This window comes from Drosophila nasuta, chromosome 2L, assembly GCF_023558535.2.
Source record: "Drosophila nasuta strain 15112-1781.00 chromosome 2L, ASM2355853v1, whole genome shotgun sequence".
NCBI lineage: Eukaryota > Metazoa > Arthropoda > Insecta > Diptera > Drosophilidae > Drosophila > Drosophila nasuta.
The window spans coordinates 20,847,004-20,867,632 of record NC_083455.1 but is presented as its reverse complement, the minus strand read 5'-3'; the positions used below and the strand labels follow the sequence as shown (position 1 = coordinate 20,867,632).

Here is a 20,629-nt window from a genome sequence, read left to right as displayed (position 1 = left end):
TATTTTGAATTTTTCTATTAAGCCTTATTAAAGTCTTTGTTAAAAGACTAATATTCAAATGGAAAAGGGAAAGTTTATAAATGCTGCATTAAAAAGTGTCTTCTAAATTAAATTTATTAACCTAATGTTATTCAAATCGTAGTAGTCGCTGAGAAAAATCACATAGTAGGCCATGAAATCGAGTCCCAAGTGTTTTCGGTTCACGCGGCTGCGATGCCTGCAAAACAAAATCATTAGTTTTCTGACTCTCGAACCTTTCGTTTCGACTAGCTTCTAAATTTTAAGTAAAAAATTAAAAATTATCTTAAAACTTGACCAACTAAAGTGAGTGTGAAAATCAATCAAAGAGCACTAATTTTCTTTAACCATTATGTAATAATTTGAAATTAATTTTATTTTTTCATTTAAAAATGTGTGTGTGTGCTTTACCTGATGGAATATTTCCGGTGCTTCAGAAATTAAATTTTAAAAATCAAGATGTGTGAACCTTGTTGTGGACCTTTTGAGGTGAGTATTCCTTAAGGATTTTCTTGTACCTTTGATACGTGTACTCGGCCATACAAACTCCATAATATCCACGAAAACGTTCCCCATGTAGTGCTCTCCAAAGTGCTATAATGCAGCACAACTGGATGCACTGCCCCAGTGTGCGCCACGCATTCCACCACCATTCCCGAAATGCATTACGGTGCAGCAGCCACCGCGACTCATTTGCAAGAAGCGTGTCGTCTTCACCGAGAAAATTGTTCCCGAACCGATGGTGGTGAATCGATGTCGCCAGATCACAATACCGAAAGTAGTGGACACTACGCGGGTGATCAAGGTGCCCAAACTGGTCTGGGTGTCGCAAATGGTGCGAGAGCCGCGTGTTATCTACTATCCATCGATGATACCTGATCCCTATGTCGTATGCTATCCGAAGCGTGTTTGCGAGCCGCGTGAGGTCTGCCAGTCGATACTGTGCCAGCCGAAGCCTCAGACGATCGATATACCTCCGCCTCGTGAATATTGCTGCTATCCAAATGGACCAATTAATTATAAGCCGAGCGCCGCTTGTCCACCCTGTCCAATTGGACCATGTGCACCTGGCGGTGCTTGCTGCCCATTACCATGCTTTTCAACCAATCAATATCCTGTGTGTGAGACCCGTTGCGGACCCTGTGGGCCGTGTGGACCCTGCGGACCATGTGGCGGACCTTGCGGCCCGTGTGGCCAGAGTGGACCGTGTCTGCCATGTGGAGCAACTTGTGGACCTTGCGGACCATGCTGATCACATGCAACGCATTCACATACAGCAACTTGCTCTCCAAAGAATTTTGCCAATTTCTCCGTTTCTTCGTTTTGTTGTGCTGCACTTGTACTTTTGTCTACCAAGTGGAACTGTGAAAAGACTCCTGAGTGGACCATGTCAAGGTGAGCGACTCGATTGCACTTGCTTTGATACGTGATCAATCTCGTACATCAAGGCGTTGCAATCCTGTTGCTCGCCTTGATATTATACTTCCGAATGAGTACACGTATCAATGGCAACTGACCTTTCATATTGCTAATTTAATCCTTACGCTTCTTATTCCTTTTAGCCCCGAGGCTGCCGCAGTCGCGAGCTACGTTGTGGCATTATGTATACGACGTGTGACTGCATCAAGCGAAATGGCCTACAGGACAAGTGTCCGCGGGCAGCTTGCCAAGGACGACCCGCATGCATGTGCTTCCCGACCCCGACATGCTGTCCAGCCTCGTTCCCGTTGCGCTTCGCCAACATGACAATGGGTGTCAATAATAAGCGCATGCGTTGCGCTGCAACTGCTGCAACATGTGCTGGCGGCGGTGGCCTTGCCCGCTCCTGTGGAGGATGCTGCACTGGCGGCGGATGTAGCCCAAGTGGCCCATGCGGCGGTGGTCCATGTAATGATTGTCCATGCTGTGGACCGCATAGTCCGCCATGCGGTGCGCCGGCGCCAATTCCATGCTCACCCGCGCCCGGCGTTTGCTGTCCGCCATTGCCTGAGGGCGGCATACCCGATCCACGTGTTTGGAATTGTTGTAACACACCTCCGACATATCCATGTAAGTGACCATTCGAGTCAGTCTGTCTGTTCCATTTTCAAAATTCGTGGTCCGCTGCATTAAGCGCGTCCGGCGCATCGTTTAGAGCTAAGCCTGCCACAGCATGTGTCAAATTGAGGCTGTCAATAAGGAACGATTTTCATTGATAAATTTCCAATTTAAAGGTGGCGGTTGCCCATGCCCGGCTCGTTACCTCAAAAGGAAACAAGAAAACTTACCCTGTGTCTGGTGTGCGCCTTGCAAAGCTCATTGCTACAACACGCCTCCGAAATGTTGTTGCTAGAGCTGTTGCTTTTTGAATGGCGACAGAGCAATCACCTTTTTATGGTGACACAATGGCCGGCACACAGTCACAAGACAAGTTGTTGTAAAAACAAACGTTAGTGTAGGAAAATCTTTAGCGATATTTAGCAATCCTCACTTCTGTCCGCATCCCAAGTACACTTATGTAAGTAGTTGTAGTAGCCGCCCTATTGATATGCACTTATTTCTTAATATCCACAGGTGGCTTCTGATGAAAGAAGCAAAACAAGTTAAAATGATGATAGTTCGGTGTTGTTTTTATGACATGAAATAGCCAGGGGAAATGCACACAGTTCCACAGTACGTCTCCTAGTTAAGCGTCCCGAGATATCGAACAACAATTGCGGACGCAATTGACGGAATGTATTTGTGAAAGTTTTGGTTGGTAAAATTTGGAAGCAGGTTGGATCAAAGTTTAAATATCGTGGCACCATTAAAAACACTCGGTCCGACAAGAAGAATGAACGAACTCACAGAAAACTGAGATTAATCAGGCAATTTATGGCGCATCGAATTAAAAACGGATTTTAAAAGAATACGTGAAGCCGACTGAACTACGGAGTTTGGATGTATTTTACTCAAAACTAAGTCGGTGAAATGGAATTTAACGGTGCGACCCTGGAAAACAAAAAACATACAATCTCAAAGTTCTTCTTCTTACAAATTGGCATAAATTCTAAATTTCTAGTTATACAAATTTTATATGCGCAACTTTTGGACCTTTGGCAATTAAATTCTTTTGGATTGAAGCAATCAAGAAGTTTTTCATTTAAGGGGCGGAGTGGGCGGAATTTATTACATTAAATGACAAATGAAAGTACTTCTTTTTAATAACTTTTGTTTTACTTTTTGGGGAAAAAAAATTTGGGCGCGGCGCGGTAAAAATATTTACCGGTTCATGTGTGACCAAAAGCTGAAATACAGAAGTCCCACGAAAAATACTAAAAGTATATTCTGGCTCACTCTACTGGCAGAGTTGCATTGGGCTTATCGATAACAGATGCCAAAAAAAATTAATTTAATTCATTAATTTAATTTATTAATTTTACTCTGCATAAAGCGCGTTTCCAACGTTATTTAAAAAATGCTAAGCAGGTCTACTATCTTATAGTATTGTAATGTTGCCACACGCTTAAAAATAAAATGGTAGCCCTGCCAAATGCTGATTGTTTTCCAACACTGTTGAATAATTAACGCGCAGTATTTGAATATTGGCATTGACTTATTTATTGTTTATGTTAAATCAATTATATACAACAATTATATATTTAATACTAATTCGTTTGTTTTGCGTTCGCATGTGTTGATGGTTAATGTTAAATGTTTACAACTAATGGATGGAATGCTTTAAGTTTTCTACTACATAAAACAACGTGGGGTGTGTTCGTCTCTCATAATCTCTCATCTTAATGCATTAACTAAAATCTACGTAGCGAATGAAGGGATTACATGGCCGTCTCTAGCGGCTGGCTGTGACTGCGTCCATTGGCATGCAGTGGCACCAAGCCGCCGTCGCCGGCCTCGCTATCAAAATCCGTCTCCAGCAGTGCCTCCGACTTGGAGCGATGATACGGATTGGCAGTGGCCAGAGGCGATGATGTTGGCAGCGTTGGCGTTGTAGGCGAAGCCTCCTGTGAGGAGGCCGTTTGATAAACAGTCTTTGGGCGTGACGTATGCGCGGTGGGCGCTGCCGGCGGCTGAGCCAGCGGTCTGGGTGCGCGATAATGTGATGTGGGCGCCTTACTGCTTCTCACGGCCGTGTAATACGAGTCCGGTCGACGCATATCCGCCGGCGTCGCTTGCGGCGGCACTGCGGGCGCTGGACGATAGAGCGATGACTCCGTGGAGAAGTTGAATTGATCGAGCTTCTGGTCAAAGGGCAACGATTCGCCGCTGCTGCGCTGTGGCATGAAACTGCTATGAGAGCTGCGCTGATATTCGGGCAGATTCTGTTTCAGCTCGCTGAGGAAAGCCAACCCCGGCTGGCCACGTCGTCCACCGCCTGTGGCGCCTCCAACAGCACTGCTGCTTCCACCGGCATCTGTGCGCAGTGGCAAAGTACTGGCATTTCCATAGTAATCCGAGCCAATCTCCTCGGCGTCGGCGTCTGTGTGATGTATGATGGGCGTGTCTTCAGCCACGCTGGTGCTAATGGAGTTGGCACGTGTGTTGCCGCCATACGTTGAGTTATCCCTGAAGCCCTCATTGCGATAGCTCAGCTCAAAGGCATCGGGCTCCAAGGCAGCGGCAGCTGCAGCCGCGCGAGCTCGATGAGCACTGCCCTTGGAGATGGTGGCCACCTTGTGTGGCTGCTGCTGATGATGATGTTGTTCCTGGCCAGCTGGGCGTAGCGCATTCTGATTGACATACTCGTTGTAATGCGGCTTCTGCTCATAACCCTCGTAGCTGCCCGCCTCCGAAGTAAGCACACTCTTGTCCATGGAATCAATGGAGCCATTGGCCACCATCTGTTTGTAGTCTTGGCTCTTGGACAGCGTGCCGTTGCTGGACATGTTCTAATGTAACCGAAATGGTAAGCCAAAAAGAAAAGGTAAAAGGAAAACAAATTCAACTAAAGGTAACTCAAAATCGGTGAAAAAACAAAAGTCAAATCATACATAATTGGGACGACGGCGAAGCGATCCTTGGGGATCGATGCTATTCAAGCTGCGCAGACTCTGACGAATGCTGTTGCGTCGCTGCAGTCGCTGCACATGACGATGCTTGGACTTGGCAAACCAGCAGAAGGCCACCAGAATTAGCAAAATGATAGCGAGCACAAAGGCGGAGATAATACTGATGGCAAAAAATGTCTGCACGCCACGAAAGCGGATCAATGATGACCTGTTAGAAAGAGAGAGAGGACATTTATTAGTAACGCAATAAAATATATATAATGTTATTTCGACTTACTCTTGGGTCCATTTCGCAGATAAAGCCACGCTCCCTGGCGCAATCCTCCACCTCGATCTCGCCAAACACGAAGCTTGTGCAGCGTTCAATGTGGTTGTAATCCTGTATCCAGACCTTCTCCGGATACTTCAGATGCCGCATCTGACTCTGCAGATACTTCCACAGTGTAGTGCTATCAGTGCGTATGAAGGGCATTGTTGAGTTCTCCGAGCGGCAGAAATCACGCGCCTCATGGAAGGTCATCGGCGCACCCACGTAGGTGAAACAGGTGTCCTGCACCAGAGCCCAACCCGGGGGACATTTGCCATCCAAAATGGTCTCGTTGTTCATCTGGAAGGGCACAGCGAGCACCTCGAGAAGCATGGGATCGTCTGAAAAGTAACAAAAATGTTAAATTTTAATTAAATGTTTAGAAGTTCTACTTACCATATTTGTCCCTAATGCGGGATTGCACTGAAATAGTATTATTGTAGCTCCAGTAATTGTGACGTGCATCAATCTTGGAGCTCCAAGTCTCAAAGGTCCTGAGTTGAATAAAAAAATAGAAGCGTTATTTAAAACATTGTTTAGTTATATTAAAGTCCAGTAGCTTACCTGTTTTCATAGTCAAAACTCATACTACGTGTCGAAGAAGAGAGCAAGAACAAAGTGTGGATAGAGAGGGAGAGAACAAGAGGAAAAATCATAGAGAAAAGAGTTTTACATTAATAGAGCAAAACTCAGGGAAACAAAGATCAGTCTTTCTAATTGAATTAAGCCACTACTTACATGGAATTATTGACAGTTAGTAGTTCGTAATCGTTTTCGTAGTTCTCGAATATGTTATCGACATATTGTTGACCCGCAGTGCCTGCAACAATCGTTGCCCGGGACATCCAGTTGGTGGCCACATTGCTGCATATCAAAGGGTTGAAAAATACTTCCAAATTAATATCCAATTCGTAACTTACCGATAGAATCCATTGTGCGCTGTGGTCTGGTAGATCTGCAGGCGAACCTTCTCGAAACCAGACACCTCCATGATTCGACCTCCAATGTTGCTGTGCACATAGTTGTAACTAAAGTTGGACACCACCTGGCATAGGCGAATGACCTCAGCATAGCCAGCATTATTCTGTGCAAAGTAGTTGCGATAGAGCTCCACTTCCTGGTAAGGCGATGACTGACGACCCTCCACAAACAGCGCTGGACGATTGCGATTGCGCATGAAGAGATTGTGATGTACGAATCCACGCAGCGAAGTCGCCGATCCACGAGAATCAGCGCGTATACGTAATCCACCTTGGTTCTCCAGCAGTAGATTGTTCTAGGAATAAGAAAAAGTAGGTTAGAATATTGAGGGAGACTTCGTTTTGGATACATACCATAAAGTACAATGAATTCATGTTCTGCACATCCAAGTTGAGGGCTGAGGCGCAGGTGGAGAAATTGCCGTAGAGCTGTTTACAGTTGCGTTCTATGCGGTTCCCGATGAGGGTCAAAGTTGGAGTCACCTCTCCCGCAGATGCATAGCTAACAGCGCCCTTCACTGCTCCCGCGATGTGAGTATCTGTGATATTGTGCAGAGCATCGCGATCTATAAATGAGAGTCAAGATAATAAAAATAGGTTTAATAAAATTGTTTATATACTTAATATAGACTTTATTTACTATACTCACATTGTCCCAGCGTCGAAATGGGCACAGTGACAATCTCTGCAATGAAGCCGTGTGTCTCTGGGGCGCCACTAGCAACAAGTTGCAGGCTCAAAGTTGGACCCTTGGTCTTGAAAAAGGAACGTTGATTGTCCGTATCAGACTCCACTTTGCCCAGATACGTGGCTGTCACATTGTAGATATCGCCGTCGTAGAGCTTGATGAAATCGGTGCGTCCATAAAGCTTGGAGTGATTAAAAAGATTCGACTGCAGCAGACGGAAACCAATGGGCTTGGCACGAAACGCGGAGGTAAAGATCTTCACACAATTGACGGGATTGTTGTCGTACTTATAGTAGACTAGCATACGTTCCTCGATGCTCAGCACCTTCTGCGGATCACAGATGTCGATCAGCGAGAACAGTTTGTAGGGCAAATCAAGTTTTTTGAGCGGTGTAAAGCTGGACTCATCACTGTCGCGTCCCTCGCCGCTCAGCGACACAATGCTGATGCCCGTTCCCAGGGTTTTATTGATGTTCAAATGATTGAGGTTCAATTTACCACTTGGCGCAATCAGATTGATGCCGTGATTGGCCGAGTTCTTGATGGTAACCGAACTGATGGAGGGATTCTTGTGTATGGCCTGAATGGCTGCCGCCTTGTGATTATGAAGTATGCCTGCATTTTCGATCTGCACAAACTCCAGCTGGCTTTCGCGCTGTGGCTGATTACCATGCGAGCGCGAGTTGTGTAAACGATGCTCGTATTGCAGCTCCTCGAACTTGGAGTTGGAAAAGCGAATGCCGCCCCAATAGACCTCGTCGTCGGCAATGCTATTGCAGCTGACAAACACATAGACATCGTCCCAACGGCATTCGTGACGATGCCCATAGAGCTGACCATTCAAACGCTCGGCACAATCCTCCATGCGTTCCTCATCGCCACGACACTCGAGCGGTTGCACCCACGACCAGATGCGTGTCAAGGAGTTCGTGTGGAACTCAATGCGCCTATCGTGACCGTAGTAGACATTGAGCGGATCAAAGCCCAACTCACGGCAAACGACCTGGGCATTGCGTTCGGTGAACCGACCATCGCAAATGGGCACCCACTGCAGTGTCGTGTGATTGAAGTACTCCAGGAAGCCCTCATTCAGTCCATACACGCCATCCGCCTCTCCGGTACAGTTGCTCGCACTTGTGCAGAGTCTGATGGAATCGAAGTCCGTTAATGCCGCACTCATGTCCTCCAAAGCACGACGCTTGCGAGGCGGCGCAGCAATCAACGATTCCCTGCTCGCATTCCTAAAGGGTCGCATCACAATTGGCGACTCCTTGTAGCCTATGGCCATCAGTGTGCCCAGCACCAAGATGCCCACATTAGGCTCAAATTCGAGAGTAACGCCATGCTGTATAGTCAGCGTTGTGCCAGGCATCACTGTGATATCCGAGGCTATGTAGTAAGGTGTTGCCTGCTTCGGAAGCGTGAGATCGCGATAGACACGACCGCCATGATAGCTCGATAGGGAAACGTCCTCGTTGGGTGGAGTTACCACCGAAACGCTTGCATCGTAGCTGTCTTCGATGAGGAAGGGCTGATAGATAACATCCGCATGATCGTTCCAATTGTCAAAGTCAAAGATCTTTGACTCAATGTACGCCACATCCTTTGAGCCCCACCAATTCTCCGTCGCTTGGAAATAATTGTTTAAACGCGCTGATCTTACGCCCGCAACCAGATTATAATCCATCTCATTGTCCGCAATGAGATTGCGATACAAACGCACGGTTTGCACACCATCCAGACGAATGACAGCACTAGGCAGCTGATGTTGTTTCCGAATGCGTCGCGCTGCTCGCATATAGTGTCTATAGTCGGCCATCATGCTCACAATGTTGTTGCCCTTGAAGGAATTGTACTCAATGCTCGCAGGCACTTGGCCAATGATCTCACTCAGACTGTCCGCCTTGAACAACAGCACAAATTTGGCGCTGTTGCCTTCGAAGCGATTGTTGTCAAAACGCAGACGCTTCTCCATGCCGTCGAGTGCGATCAGCGCACCCGGGCAATTGTTCTCGCGGAACACATTTGATGTGATGTTAAAGACCGCATAGTGGCCAAAGACGCCGATATGAAAATCGCGATTGCGCTGCCAAGTACTGTTGCCAAAGTAAATCGAGTGCGTAAAGTTCTCGTTGTATTGCCAGACATAAGGCAATGCCACCTGGAAGCCACCATGTGTGTTCTGCTCCACGGTGGTATCTTGGATCACGTAATGGAAGAGATTGTTTGAGGAGCGCAGATCCTTAGACATTTGTCTTATGCCATGTCCGTTCTGTGTGATCAGCGAACTGTTGATGTGTAGCGTGACCTCAGATATGTTGCTGGAGATGACATCCCAAAAAGGTGATTTGATCAATATTGCCTCTCGCTCATTGTAGCTAAGTTCCGAGTTGATAAGCTTGATGGACTCGTTGGCCTTGCGCAGATAGTACTCCCCATTGTCGCCAATATAGCGATTGTAGTAATACCCTGTGATTCCTCGCAGATTCTTTTGTATCTTCGTTGAGCGTATCGTCAAAGTGGGTACCGGTCCACTCACAATCCGATTCCTAATGTTCTGAACTGGCGCTGTGACTGTGCTCAACATAAGCACAGCTCCTCCTAATGCATGTAGACCACTCTCGTAGTAGATGATGATGCCATAGCTGCTGCTCGTTGCAGGGAACACTGTAAGATCCCTCTTGACCTGCCATAAATCGCTGCGTATATTCTCGGTGCGTGCATTGAGGATGCTAATGCTCTCCGTGGACAGGTTGTGTATGGGATTCAACAGCTGTATGCCAATTACATAACCAGCGGGACACTGCACCACAATCTTGCGGCTGATGGATTGCCCCAACAATTCTTCGGTGCGTATGTATTTATGCTCAAAGGTGCCCAGATCAATGTTTGCCAATTCATGGGGCAGCACATAGGGATCATAGTCTGTATCGTAGGAGTTAAAATCCCTAGCCATATTGAACCATCCGCCAATTTCCTTTTGATCCAGTGATGCTATAACTGCGTCATGCGAGATGCCACTGCCTTTATTCTCCTTGATAATCGAACCGGAAATTCGAAAATCGAGCTGCTTCATGCTGATACCGCTGCCACGATTTCCCGAGAATTCCGAGTTCTTAATGTTGTTCACCGATTTACCCGCATATATATCCGCATAGATAATTCCCAAGCCATCCTGTAGATTGTTTACCACACGCACATTCTCCAGATTGTGACGTGCATGATCCATTTGCAGTGCGGGCTTAAAGGAGTTTGTTGTGTAGTCAAATAGTCCTGCCTTTTCTACGGTCACATATTGTAGATCTGCGCGTTCCGCCAACATGCTAAATCTCACTCCCGCCCATGCGCCTTCGTAGCAACGTAGACCCACATCGCTTTCATGACTGCAGCTGTTCTCGAACTCGTACTCGGCCCGACACTTGGTCACATCTCGATCGTGGGGAGTGCAACGCACATTGGCCAATAGCACGTCCTCCGAGGTGCCAGCATTGGGTAGCTGAGAGCGCAGCAAACGCCAGTCCTGAGGATTCAGGGAATAGCCCAACTGATGACAAACCAAGGCGGCATTGAGAACATTCCAGCCGTAGTCGCAGACGGTGCCCCAGCGTCCCTTCACATAGACCTGAAGCCGACCCTCGTGAGCTCCTGCGCCGCCCAAAAGTCGCACCGGCACCCTGGGCACGGTATCCACGGGCAGGACTTCGGTTTCCATGTCAATTGCCTCCGTTTCGCTATCCAGGTCAATACCTTCGGTGTCATTTCCAATGATCGTCTCCCGCTTCAGCGTGAAGAGAATATCGTCAGGACGTCGGCCTCTAGCTTCTAATTTTCCTGCCACCATCATGCCGACACTCGGTTCAAAGCGCAGCGTTGTGCCGGGCTGTAAGATGAGCTTGCCACCAGGTCTAATATTAATATCCTTGGTTACAGTATAAGTCCCCGCTGGCACCATGTCCTGGCCATCGACCTCGCCACCAATGACATCGGATCCCTCGTGGAAGAAACGCGGCACCACCGTAGATACTGTGATCATGGCCGTAGAACCCGGATTGGAACTATGCAGCAAGTAAGGAATGTATTGTATTTTGGCCAGATTGTAACGATCATTGCGATGAAAGAGACGCGCGTAGATGCGATTCTCATCGGTGTGACCCAACCAATTGCAGGTGGCATTGATGATCTGACTCTGATCCGTTAGCTGCGAACCAATTTCATACGCCGAATCAAGATTGTGCAGAATATTCCTAAAGATGTCCACATTGCTGGAGCCCACGACCACCGGGGCAGCAACCCGTGATCGGGGATTTAATCGTCCCGCTCCATCGTTTCCCTCGCTGCCCGCAATTAGCGGCCCAAAAGCTTCGGTGATGTTATTGCTACGCACAAAATTCCGTGTGAATAAAATGTACTGAACCTCCGCACGACTGTAAGGCGAGAGAGCAAGGGAAACCACATGCAGTCCACTGTTGCGCATAAAGTAATTGCTCTGAATTAGCAACTTGACCGGCAGATAGTTAAATTCCTGGAAGATGTAATCGTTGTTCACATAGATGCAGCCATAAGCGCCAAATTTGAACATGTTGTACTCGATGCGACCCTGTAGATTAAGCGCAGGACTCAGGTAGATGGAATTCGCTTGGCTGTACTTGAACAAATTGTGTCCCAGCTGCAGTTGCATGTTTGCCTTGCCATTCTCCGTTGCCTGGTAACACGACTCGACGAAGATGTCGTTCTGTTGACTACCGTTAAAGGTATTTCCCGTGATGTTGACCCAAATGGGGCGACAGTAGTTGCCATGGAAGACACCCATCTCCAGATTACCGCCAATCTGCGAATACTCCACCACACTGGTCTGATTGAAAGGTATATACTCCACCCGATCCACATCAGTAGTATGATTTAGCCAAGTCGCCATTCCATAACCACGATTCGAGTTCAAGGCTGAGCGGGAGATATTCCTATTACCTCCATAGTAGGTAATGTTAACTCCTGCGCCGTTGTTGAAGCTAATGTTGCTGCTGGTGATATTTACATCACCTGCACCGCTGGTCACATGCACACCAGCAACATGTCCATTTCCGGACACCGAACTAGCGTGCACATGCAGCTTGGAGCGTATGTTGTCAATGGCCACGCCACGTCCACCATTGTCCTCCACCGTGGACTGCGCCACACGAAGATCATAGGCCACAGCATCACCAGAGGTTATGCGGAAGTATCCATTCATTTCCCTTCGAGCGTCTGCTCGTATGCGCACAAACATTTTCTCTCGTGTGCTTGTCACACTCTGCGGTCGGGTGAAGTTTCTCGCCTGCCACTGGAAGAGCAGGCGATCGTTAGACGAGGCGCCATCGAAGATCTCCACTGTGCCCGTGTCATTCTGCTGCATCATAAAGTACTCAAAGTGTAGGGTGAGCAGGTAGCCAGGTCGTGTAAAGAAATATTTGCTGCACTCCTTGCTGGAGCCTGCGTAATACTTCTGGGTGAAGGACAACGAGATGGGATACGTTTGACCGGACGTCGTGGGCAGTGTACAAAAGTCGTAGATGCTGGCGCGATCAGTACGCTCGGTGCCACGCAGATCGTGGCCCACATACTTGATGCCATCGGCAGCATTGTCCACCACAGAGCAGCCCTCGAGCTGCACCAATCCTTGGCTGGAGTTCACGAAGATGCCAATGCCGTTACTCTTGCGGACAGTGACATTCTGCAGCTGGAAGCCTGCCCAGGGTCGTGTGCTATTAAAACCCGTGTAGGCCGAATGACTGATGACGACATGTTCCATTTGCGGTGGCAATCCCTGCACCTCCAGCGCTGACTTGGCACTGAAACCCGCGCCATTGCCAGCGCTGATGATATCCACATACTTGAGCCGCGATTCGGACTGCGCTGCATACACAGTGTTATCCCTGCCCAATGACTTTGTGGATGGTGCATTGTCAAAGTAGATGCCACGCCAATGTCCCAGAGCTTCCGAGTGCACTGGAAGACATTGGATGCCCAGATCATTGTGATAATCACATGAGCCAGCGCCCATTTGTCTTGAACTCCAGCTACAGTCCATTAAACTGTTCTCACTGCCCCGACACTTTGGCTGTTCGTAGAGCAGTCGAGGATAATAGCCAGGCGTGCGTTCCACCCAATTCCAGAAGCGTCCTCCTCGATAGCCCATCTGTTTGCAGGCCACCGCATAGTCTGCCATGGTCCAACTGAAAGAGGAATATCAATGGTTAGTTTAAAGTATATAGTTAATGTAATCTGCTACTTACTTTCTTGAATTGGAGCACACAGAACGCCAGGCACCTTTGTGGTAAAGCTGCAGTCTGCCCTCCACTGGCGTCGGTCCATCCACTAAACGTATGCCCTTCTCCTGCTCATCGGGCAGCTCCAGTTTAACATTGGCAGCATTACTTTGAGATCTCAGCACAATGCGCGCTGTGGGTGTGCCCTGAAAGAGTGAATTTTGTGAATTAAGGACTAAGTAAGTAAGTAAGTAAGATTAAATATTCGCAGTTAAAAATATCACCTTGAATTATTGTAGCTTAGCATAGTTCAAAGCAACATACATAGCTAAAAATCTACTCTATAACAGAAACAATAATAACATAATAAGATGGAAATAACTCAGAACTACCCAAGATAAAACTCTTTATTGATACAAAAAGCCACACTTCATTCACCACCTATGCTAGCTTACTAATGTAACTCATAAGAAAGGCAAATATGATTTCCATATAATTTAAGCTCGTCTAGACTCTAAAAAGGCAGAAAGTATTCTCATTAATTAAATTCCAATTTCTTTTTCTTTTTCTAATCTGCCATGTGAATGACTCTTTTCCACACACAAGACTCTTTTACTCGCTTACTATGTGTATTTATTGCATTGCACATTTTGCTTTGTGTGCCATTTTCTATCCAATTTTCAGGTGTGAATATTTGTGTAATTATCTTTCGGTTTCACCCCAGGTTTTTCACCTCTCTCACACGCAACGTGTTCATGACAAGTCGCGGCTTAAAATTTAATTTCTACTTTTTTTTTTCCACTCTTCTAAGCTATTATTATTACTTTTTTCAATTATGATTATTATTTTCACGCCAGTTGGCCTTCGTTTTCCAATGAGAATCATCAGCAGTTGATGATGATGATGATCTTGCCTCAATTTGTAGCCTTAATTAACACCTATGCGTACGATTGGGATGATCATGATCACGATGATGCTGTTGAGCAACGCCCACAGACAATTGCGACAAAAAGCGCAAACAATTTTATTTAATTAAAACCGGAGAAGACCCGAACTTTAACAGGTCAGCAAGTAGTACACTATACTCGTATATATCGTAGTAAGTATATTTTGGATGAATCACATATAGAATTTGCATATAGACAAAAAATTAGTCTCACATTTTTGACAGCTTAACTTGCGTCTCAAAGTAGACCTGAAGTCGACCTAAAGGCGAGTTAAGTTGCCCAGTAGAAACATCAATTATGCGACGTCGTTCACTTAAATCTAATTAACCCCTAATGACCCTCTGACCGCTGATTAAGTAACCAAAACGAGGGGAAACGCCGCGGGAAACGAGGAGAGGAATGTAAAGCGCAGAGCGGACATGCAAAGTAAATGCAGTAAAAACTCTTTGAAGTCGTCGTCGGTAGTTGTTACGTTGTATAGAGTAATTGTTATTATTGCCATTGGAATCGTGCAACGATTCATTGAGCTCAGGAAGTGAACTTGGTCTGACCCAATTAATGGATGACCGACCCAGCGCATGCGCTGACGCCCTAACCTACCACTACTCATAAATCGGAGAGAAAACTCACTTAAGAGTTCTTATCACAGTCAGAGCGAAAGATAAGAGAGAGAGCGTAGTATAGGCAACAATTGAAAATCGCAATCTTATCAGTTCAAAAGTCAACTGAATAAATAAAACAAGTGAATTCAACGGGGTGCTACGAAACTTTGGAGCTTATCTATCATTACTGTTACTCACCTGTTAACTGATAGCAACAGGTGCCCCGCCAGCGCTTAATCATTCGCAATATTCAATGGCTTGAAAGGCGTTATTTGCAACATTATGCACAAAACAAATACCCATGAGTTTGCTCATAATAAATCAAAGTTTATTTCAGGGAAATATCTTGAAAGCTTGCATAAAATTTAAGAATTTTGATTCTTTATTATATTCTACATACTGTTGAGTTTTTGGAAAACATTGAAATAAATGATTCCGAGCATAGTTTCATTTATCACTCATACGTAGAAATGCGCAAAATATATATTCCATATAACAAAAGATACACTTGTATTCAATTCAAGAAATGAATCGAGCATTGTAAACAACTTTTATCCACAGATAAGCTTCATCATAAGGTCAAGGCGTTATAAGTCTTTACGATAAATTTCTTATCATAAATTTATCATAAAGGTTACATTGATTTCACAAGACTTACTAAAAATATACTCCTCAGACTGTGTTTATCTCGCTGTTTATTTCAACATCTTGTGCAAGCTGATGAAGTAATTTTTCGCGCACCAACTTTTCTATTAAGTCCTAGTTGTAAACACCCCACCATTTCTCTACATTAACTGCAGGGTGTATAGGCAAATTTGTGTTGAAGATTGTTGCACTTACCACAGCTTGTAGCACGCCGCGCACCTTGAGGCCCTTGGTGGGCGCAAACTCAACAGTCACGCCCGGCTCGATGGTCAGACGGGCGCCACGAAGCACCTCCAGGTCATCGCGTGCCAGGTACGGACTCTCGCTAAGACGGAGAGTTCGCTCGCTGAGTATCTCGCCACCCTGAAGTTCGGTGTACGAGTTGGCCGATGATGTCAGCAGCAAGGATGGCGTCGACGGTGGCGCCGCAGTGGCGTCGCCGTTGTGACGCGTTGCTGGCAGCAATTGTGTGGCGCCATCTAGACTGGCGAATTCGATATCGTTGTCGTTGTCCTGCTGTACTTCGATGGTCTCCAACTCGGTGTCGCGGCGTTGTTGTTGTTGTTGTTGTGCTCGACCTAGTTGCCAGGACGACGACAACAGGAGGATGAGGAGGAGTATTGTGCATTTGTTGGCCCATTTGGGGGTTCGGGGTGGGCAATTGTTGTTGTTGTGGTTATTGTTGTGGTTCTTGTTGCTGTTCTCATCGTAGCTAGTATTATTTTGTTTACTTTGTCTTTGTGGAAGAAAGTTCGTTTTATGTCGTTGCAGCGTCATTTGTGCATTGTTTTCATTCACTTTTTATCGACGAATTAATCAATCTAGATTTTCGATTCTATTTAAAACTATTATGCATTGCTTTTCACACTTTCATGGCAGTTAAGGCTGTTTTAAGACACAAGAAAAATACAATTATTTTAAAGGATCATTTATGAATTATTTTAAACGAAATTTAATTAGGTTAAACAGTTTTAAATCAAATTTTAATATGGCTTTTAATGTATTATTTTAATTTAAGTTTAGTTATTATTTCATTTTCGCTTTGTAATTGAAATTTATGTTTTAAATATCACTTTTGTGTATAATTATATTATTGTATATCACTATATTTCGAACACTTCGTATGTTTTGTAACTTTTACAAATCACTTGTAATGAAATTTGTTTGAAAATAATTTACAAAATTTTATTTTACTCTAGCATATTGTTACTTTTGTTTTTATGTGCTTTTTCACTTCTTTTTCACAGCGTTTTCACAGATTTCCACTTTGTTTTCAACTATACAATTAACACTTTTGTTTTTCTCACACACTTCACAATAGTTTATACTGATTTCGAATTGTTGCAAAGCCACAAGTTTCTAGCATTGTTACCAATCTCTGATAAGCCGCCACAAACTGGCCCTAAAAGCCAACACACAACACACACAATCACACACACACACCCTCATGTAGACAAAGAACTTGACAACGTTTCAAAACCAAAACACACAAATACCAATACACTCTCATGCATGCATACACCCAACTTTACACTGGGTCGTGTTTCCCCCCCAAAAAATAACGAAAGACGAAAAATAATTTAAACATACACGAAAAAACACGTCCGTACGCAAAGAACCGTTAGCAGCGACTGAGCGGGTTGCTTGCATTATGTATTATGACGATTGCTGTGGAGCAACAGCAACAACAACAACAACAACAACCACAACGAATGTGTAGGGAAAAGCTTGATACAACATGTTAAGCAGTTGGGGAGCTGTCGCTGTCGCTATCGTTGTTGTTGTAGTTGTAGTTGTAGTTGTCTCCACGTAACTGTAAATGTGTAGGCATTTCATTCATAGCGTGAGCGCGAGAGAGCAAGCCTAAGAGAGAGCGTGGCGTGCGTGAGCGAGATAGCGTCTCTGATAGCGTCGCACGCACCGCTAAAGGTATTTTGTTATTGTTGTTTTTGTTGGCTTTTTCTACTCTTTTGCTGTGGGTTACGTGTGCGTAGAGTGTGTAAACGGAAAGAAGAAGATAGAAAGAAAGCATTTCCAAGACGGGCCCCAGAGTTTTTCTTCACTCTGAGCCGTTGGCTTGGAGCCAAAGTCGGGGTTTTATTTATGGCGTATGCAAAGCAGCTTTTCTCGGTGCTGTTCTTGTCGGTTCTTAAAGCTGCGGGTGCGGCAAATGGACTGAGAGAAAAACCTTATATCAATGATCATAAATCACACAAATTTTAGACGGTGTTGTGATGGAAAGAATTTTAAATATAATTTCAAAATTGAATAATTTTTGTGAGAATTTAAAACTTTAGGAATTTATAACGAAAACAATTTTAAAAGCTTAAATTGAACTTGGAAAATTTAATATTGAAATATGTATAAAACAAACATTATCCAAAATTCAAAATTAATTTAAGAATATAAAAGAATAGTTAATTTTTAATTTATATTGTAGAAAAAATAAAATCTGTGAACTTTTTAATTATTTAATTTGTTTTAAAATGGTTTCTTTACACTTTTTTCTTTTAAAATTATGTAATGTCAACTATGAAACTATCTAAACTTTCTCTCAGTGCACATTGACTCGTCTTGGGGCCTTGTGCGTTTTTCTTTATATCGATGCATCTGTGACTCAGCTGCAAGCTATCCAAGTTGCAACGACAGCGGTTATTGTTGCTGTGACTGTTGTCGCTGTTGCATACTAAAGTGCACTCAAAAGTTGATTGTGGGCCTTTTATGGGTTTATTAACTTTGTTTGGCATTTAGCTTTTGCTTTTGCTTTTGCCCAGAAATGCAACCAGCTTTGATAAGTGGCTAATAAGACTCTATTCGATGAATGCTTCATATAGTAAAATATAACTGATAAGCTATGTAACGCAACTGTTTGCAACTAACTTTATTTATTTTTAAAGAAAATGCGATAATTTCTGATAGTCGCCAATCAAGTTGGTAAGATAATAGCCGAGTATTAGATGTTGATGGCATTTCCTTAACTTGATAAGATAATTAAGGTTACGAGTAGCACAGTAAATAACTGTGTAAAATATAGGTTTCACAGACAGTCTAAATTTCTTCAAATTTGGCCAAGAAACATTTTGCTTAGACGAGTTCAACAACCTCAAAATAAACTAATAGAGCTTTAGTTTTTTAAGCATATTTATTGAATTGCTTTCATGTTGTTCTCATAACGATTCTACGTGCCTTTCACTAACTTGACTTTCTTTCTTCACTCGCTTTGAAAGCATTAATTTGTTATATTTTTCTGCTATGATGTAGATCATGAACATCTTTGTATCATTTATCATTTTACTTTCGTATTTTAACAAAGAACGTTTTAATTCCATTTTCAATTATATATTTTAACGGACAATCGTTTTTTTTATCACTTGGAGAGTGCTTTATGCCTTGTAGAGCTTATAATAAATTAGTCATTAGCCTTAAGTGACCTATGTGTGTATTTGTAATAGTATTAGTCATCGTAGAACTCATCTAACCGGCGTCTTTTGTCTCGATTTCAACTCGTTGGATGAGCACGCGATTTGCATTCCACTTTCAGTGACTAATCACAATGTGTTTCACTCTAATCTAATACAGGTAACTATTGGCTCTCGCTCTCGCTCACTCCCACGCTTTCGCTTGTGCCCTCTCTCTTTCTCTCTCACTCTCGCTCTCTGTTGTTGTCGCTTAGCAATTGCTTATCGCATATTTCCTTTACACCTTTATCGTTGTAAGCCCTCAAAGTGCACTTGTCTTTGGCTTGACATGCCTGATTGATAATGTCTTCACTTCCTTTCACCTTCCCATCAGCAACAACAACAACAACAACAGCGAGAACTACAACAAAATGGTTGGCAACGCGTCATCAGTTCAAACAGTGGAAGTGAGTAATGTAATGCTATGCTAAGTGAACGGAAGTAAATGTGGAAGTGGGAGGGGAGCAATTGCAGACGCAGTCGCAGTCGCAGTCGCAGTTGACGCTGACTGCGCTGCCGCTGTTGCGGCTCGCTGCACGCATGCAGTTGGCAAGTTTATTGGCCACAAGTTATAGTTATAGTTGTTGCTGTTGCTGTGTGGCAATTAGACGAGCATGAAAGCGTGCAACGAAAAGAGAATTCCAATTGGGAACGGATTTGGCCAAAAGCCACTTGCATCTTTACGCGCTGCTGCTCTATCTCCGCCATGCTATGCTACAAATATACAATTCGCACTAATGAGCCTGCTTTTAACGGTTTTTCTACTACTTCTTCAACTAACAACTTCACTCGTAAAGTTCCATAATGTTCTAATTAAAGCACCAAACACAAGAGAATTTATGTTTTTCCAAGCCACAGTCGCAGCTTCAACGTCTCTCCGCTTGTTTCTTTGTGTGGCCAGAGAGTTTTGGTATTGGTATTGGTAACACTATTGCCATTGGTATTGGTATTGGTGTGTTTGGTAATACTTCGTCTTGTGTTGGCCAGCACTCACACACACACACACTAACACAACCTCACTTTTAAACTTTTCATCGTTGGCGCAGCATTTTTTTTTCTCTTTTGCTTTCCAACCCTTTTTTTTGCACTTTATTCAAAATTTTCAACACTTGCCGCACTTGTTGCACTTTCTGTTAACATTGTTGGCATTATTTACGCATTTTTTGCGATTCAAACAACGCTTTTCATTTGGGGCTTTTTGAGGCGCGGTCAATAGCGATCACACTTACACACACACACACACAACGGAGAGCGTGGAAGAAGAAGAGCGAACAGCAAAAAAAAAGCACCGTTGAGATCAAAATGTTTTGGCTTTATGCGCACACACGTCTGTTCGGCCGCGTCGTTGAACACCTTCTGAGCGCACTGAGTCGCCCAGAGAAGCAAGCTCTGCAGTATGTCGCGACGCTCTCTCATGTCATCTGCTCTCTCGCTCTGCTGCCAACTAAAGTTCTGCAGTCAAAACAGTCAGCGCGCCATTCAAAACACACTCACACACACACTTGGAGAGCAGCTTTATGCGAGCGAATCTCCACTACACATATTCAAAAATTTGCTCTCAACTGGACACAGAGCGAAATGACAGTTACACTTTGTTGTTGTTGTTGTTGTCTGAGTGCGCCGCCAGTCGCGAGTTTACCTTGGCCGAAATGACAACAGAACTCTGCTTAGCTTTTACAGCTTTTGCGTTGTTACCTGTTGCTTGCACCGCTGTTAACTGCGCGCGCAAATAAGTTTTGTTTAGCACGGACTGT

At 44.5% G+C, this 20,629-nt stretch overlaps 2 protein-coding genes across 4 annotated transcripts; one reads left to right on the top strand and one right to left on the bottom strand.

The window, feature by feature from the left end:
• Positions 1-186: 186 nt before the first annotated feature.
• On the top strand, positions 187-3,123 carry LOC132792065 (keratin-associated protein 5-3). 3 transcript variants are annotated; one of them, XR_009632966.1, is made up of 5 exons: positions 187-324; positions 456-507; positions 1,581-1,905; positions 2,232-2,515; positions 2,572-3,123. XR_009632966.1 is itself a non-coding variant. In XM_060801294.1 (4 exons), exons 2-4 carry the CDS (start codon positions 478-480, stop codon positions 2,580-2,582), a joined length of 528 nt encoding a protein of 175 aa, XP_060657277.1. In that variant the 5' UTR covers positions 188-324; positions 456-477; the 3' UTR covers positions 2,583-3,123. The 3 variants fall into 3 exon arrangements, 2 of the variants coding, with proteins under 2 accessions (XP_060657277.1, XP_060657287.1); XM_060801294.1 differs by lacking the exon at positions 2,232-2,515 and having other exon boundaries at positions 188-324; positions 1,581-2,067; XM_060801304.1 differs by lacking the exons at positions 187-324; positions 456-507; positions 2,232-2,515 and adding an exon at positions 1,267-1,413 and having other exon boundaries at positions 1,581-2,067.
• A 450-nt stretch (positions 3,124-3,573) lies between these two features.
• Positions 3,574-20,216, bottom strand: LOC132787020 (protein bark beetle). The gene is given in 13 exon segments (XM_060793860.1): positions 3,574-4,886; positions 4,989-5,177; positions 5,179-5,214; positions 5,284-5,654; positions 5,710-5,807; positions 5,878-5,901; positions 6,052-6,177; positions 6,234-6,589; positions 6,648-6,859; positions 6,943-13,190; positions 13,251-13,429; positions 15,613-16,302; positions 20,105-20,216. Coding segments are annotated over 12 exon segments (9,492 nt in total). The 5' UTR covers positions 16,195-16,302; positions 20,105-20,216; the 3' UTR covers positions 3,574-3,815.
• Positions 20,217-20,629: the final 413 nt, after the last annotated feature.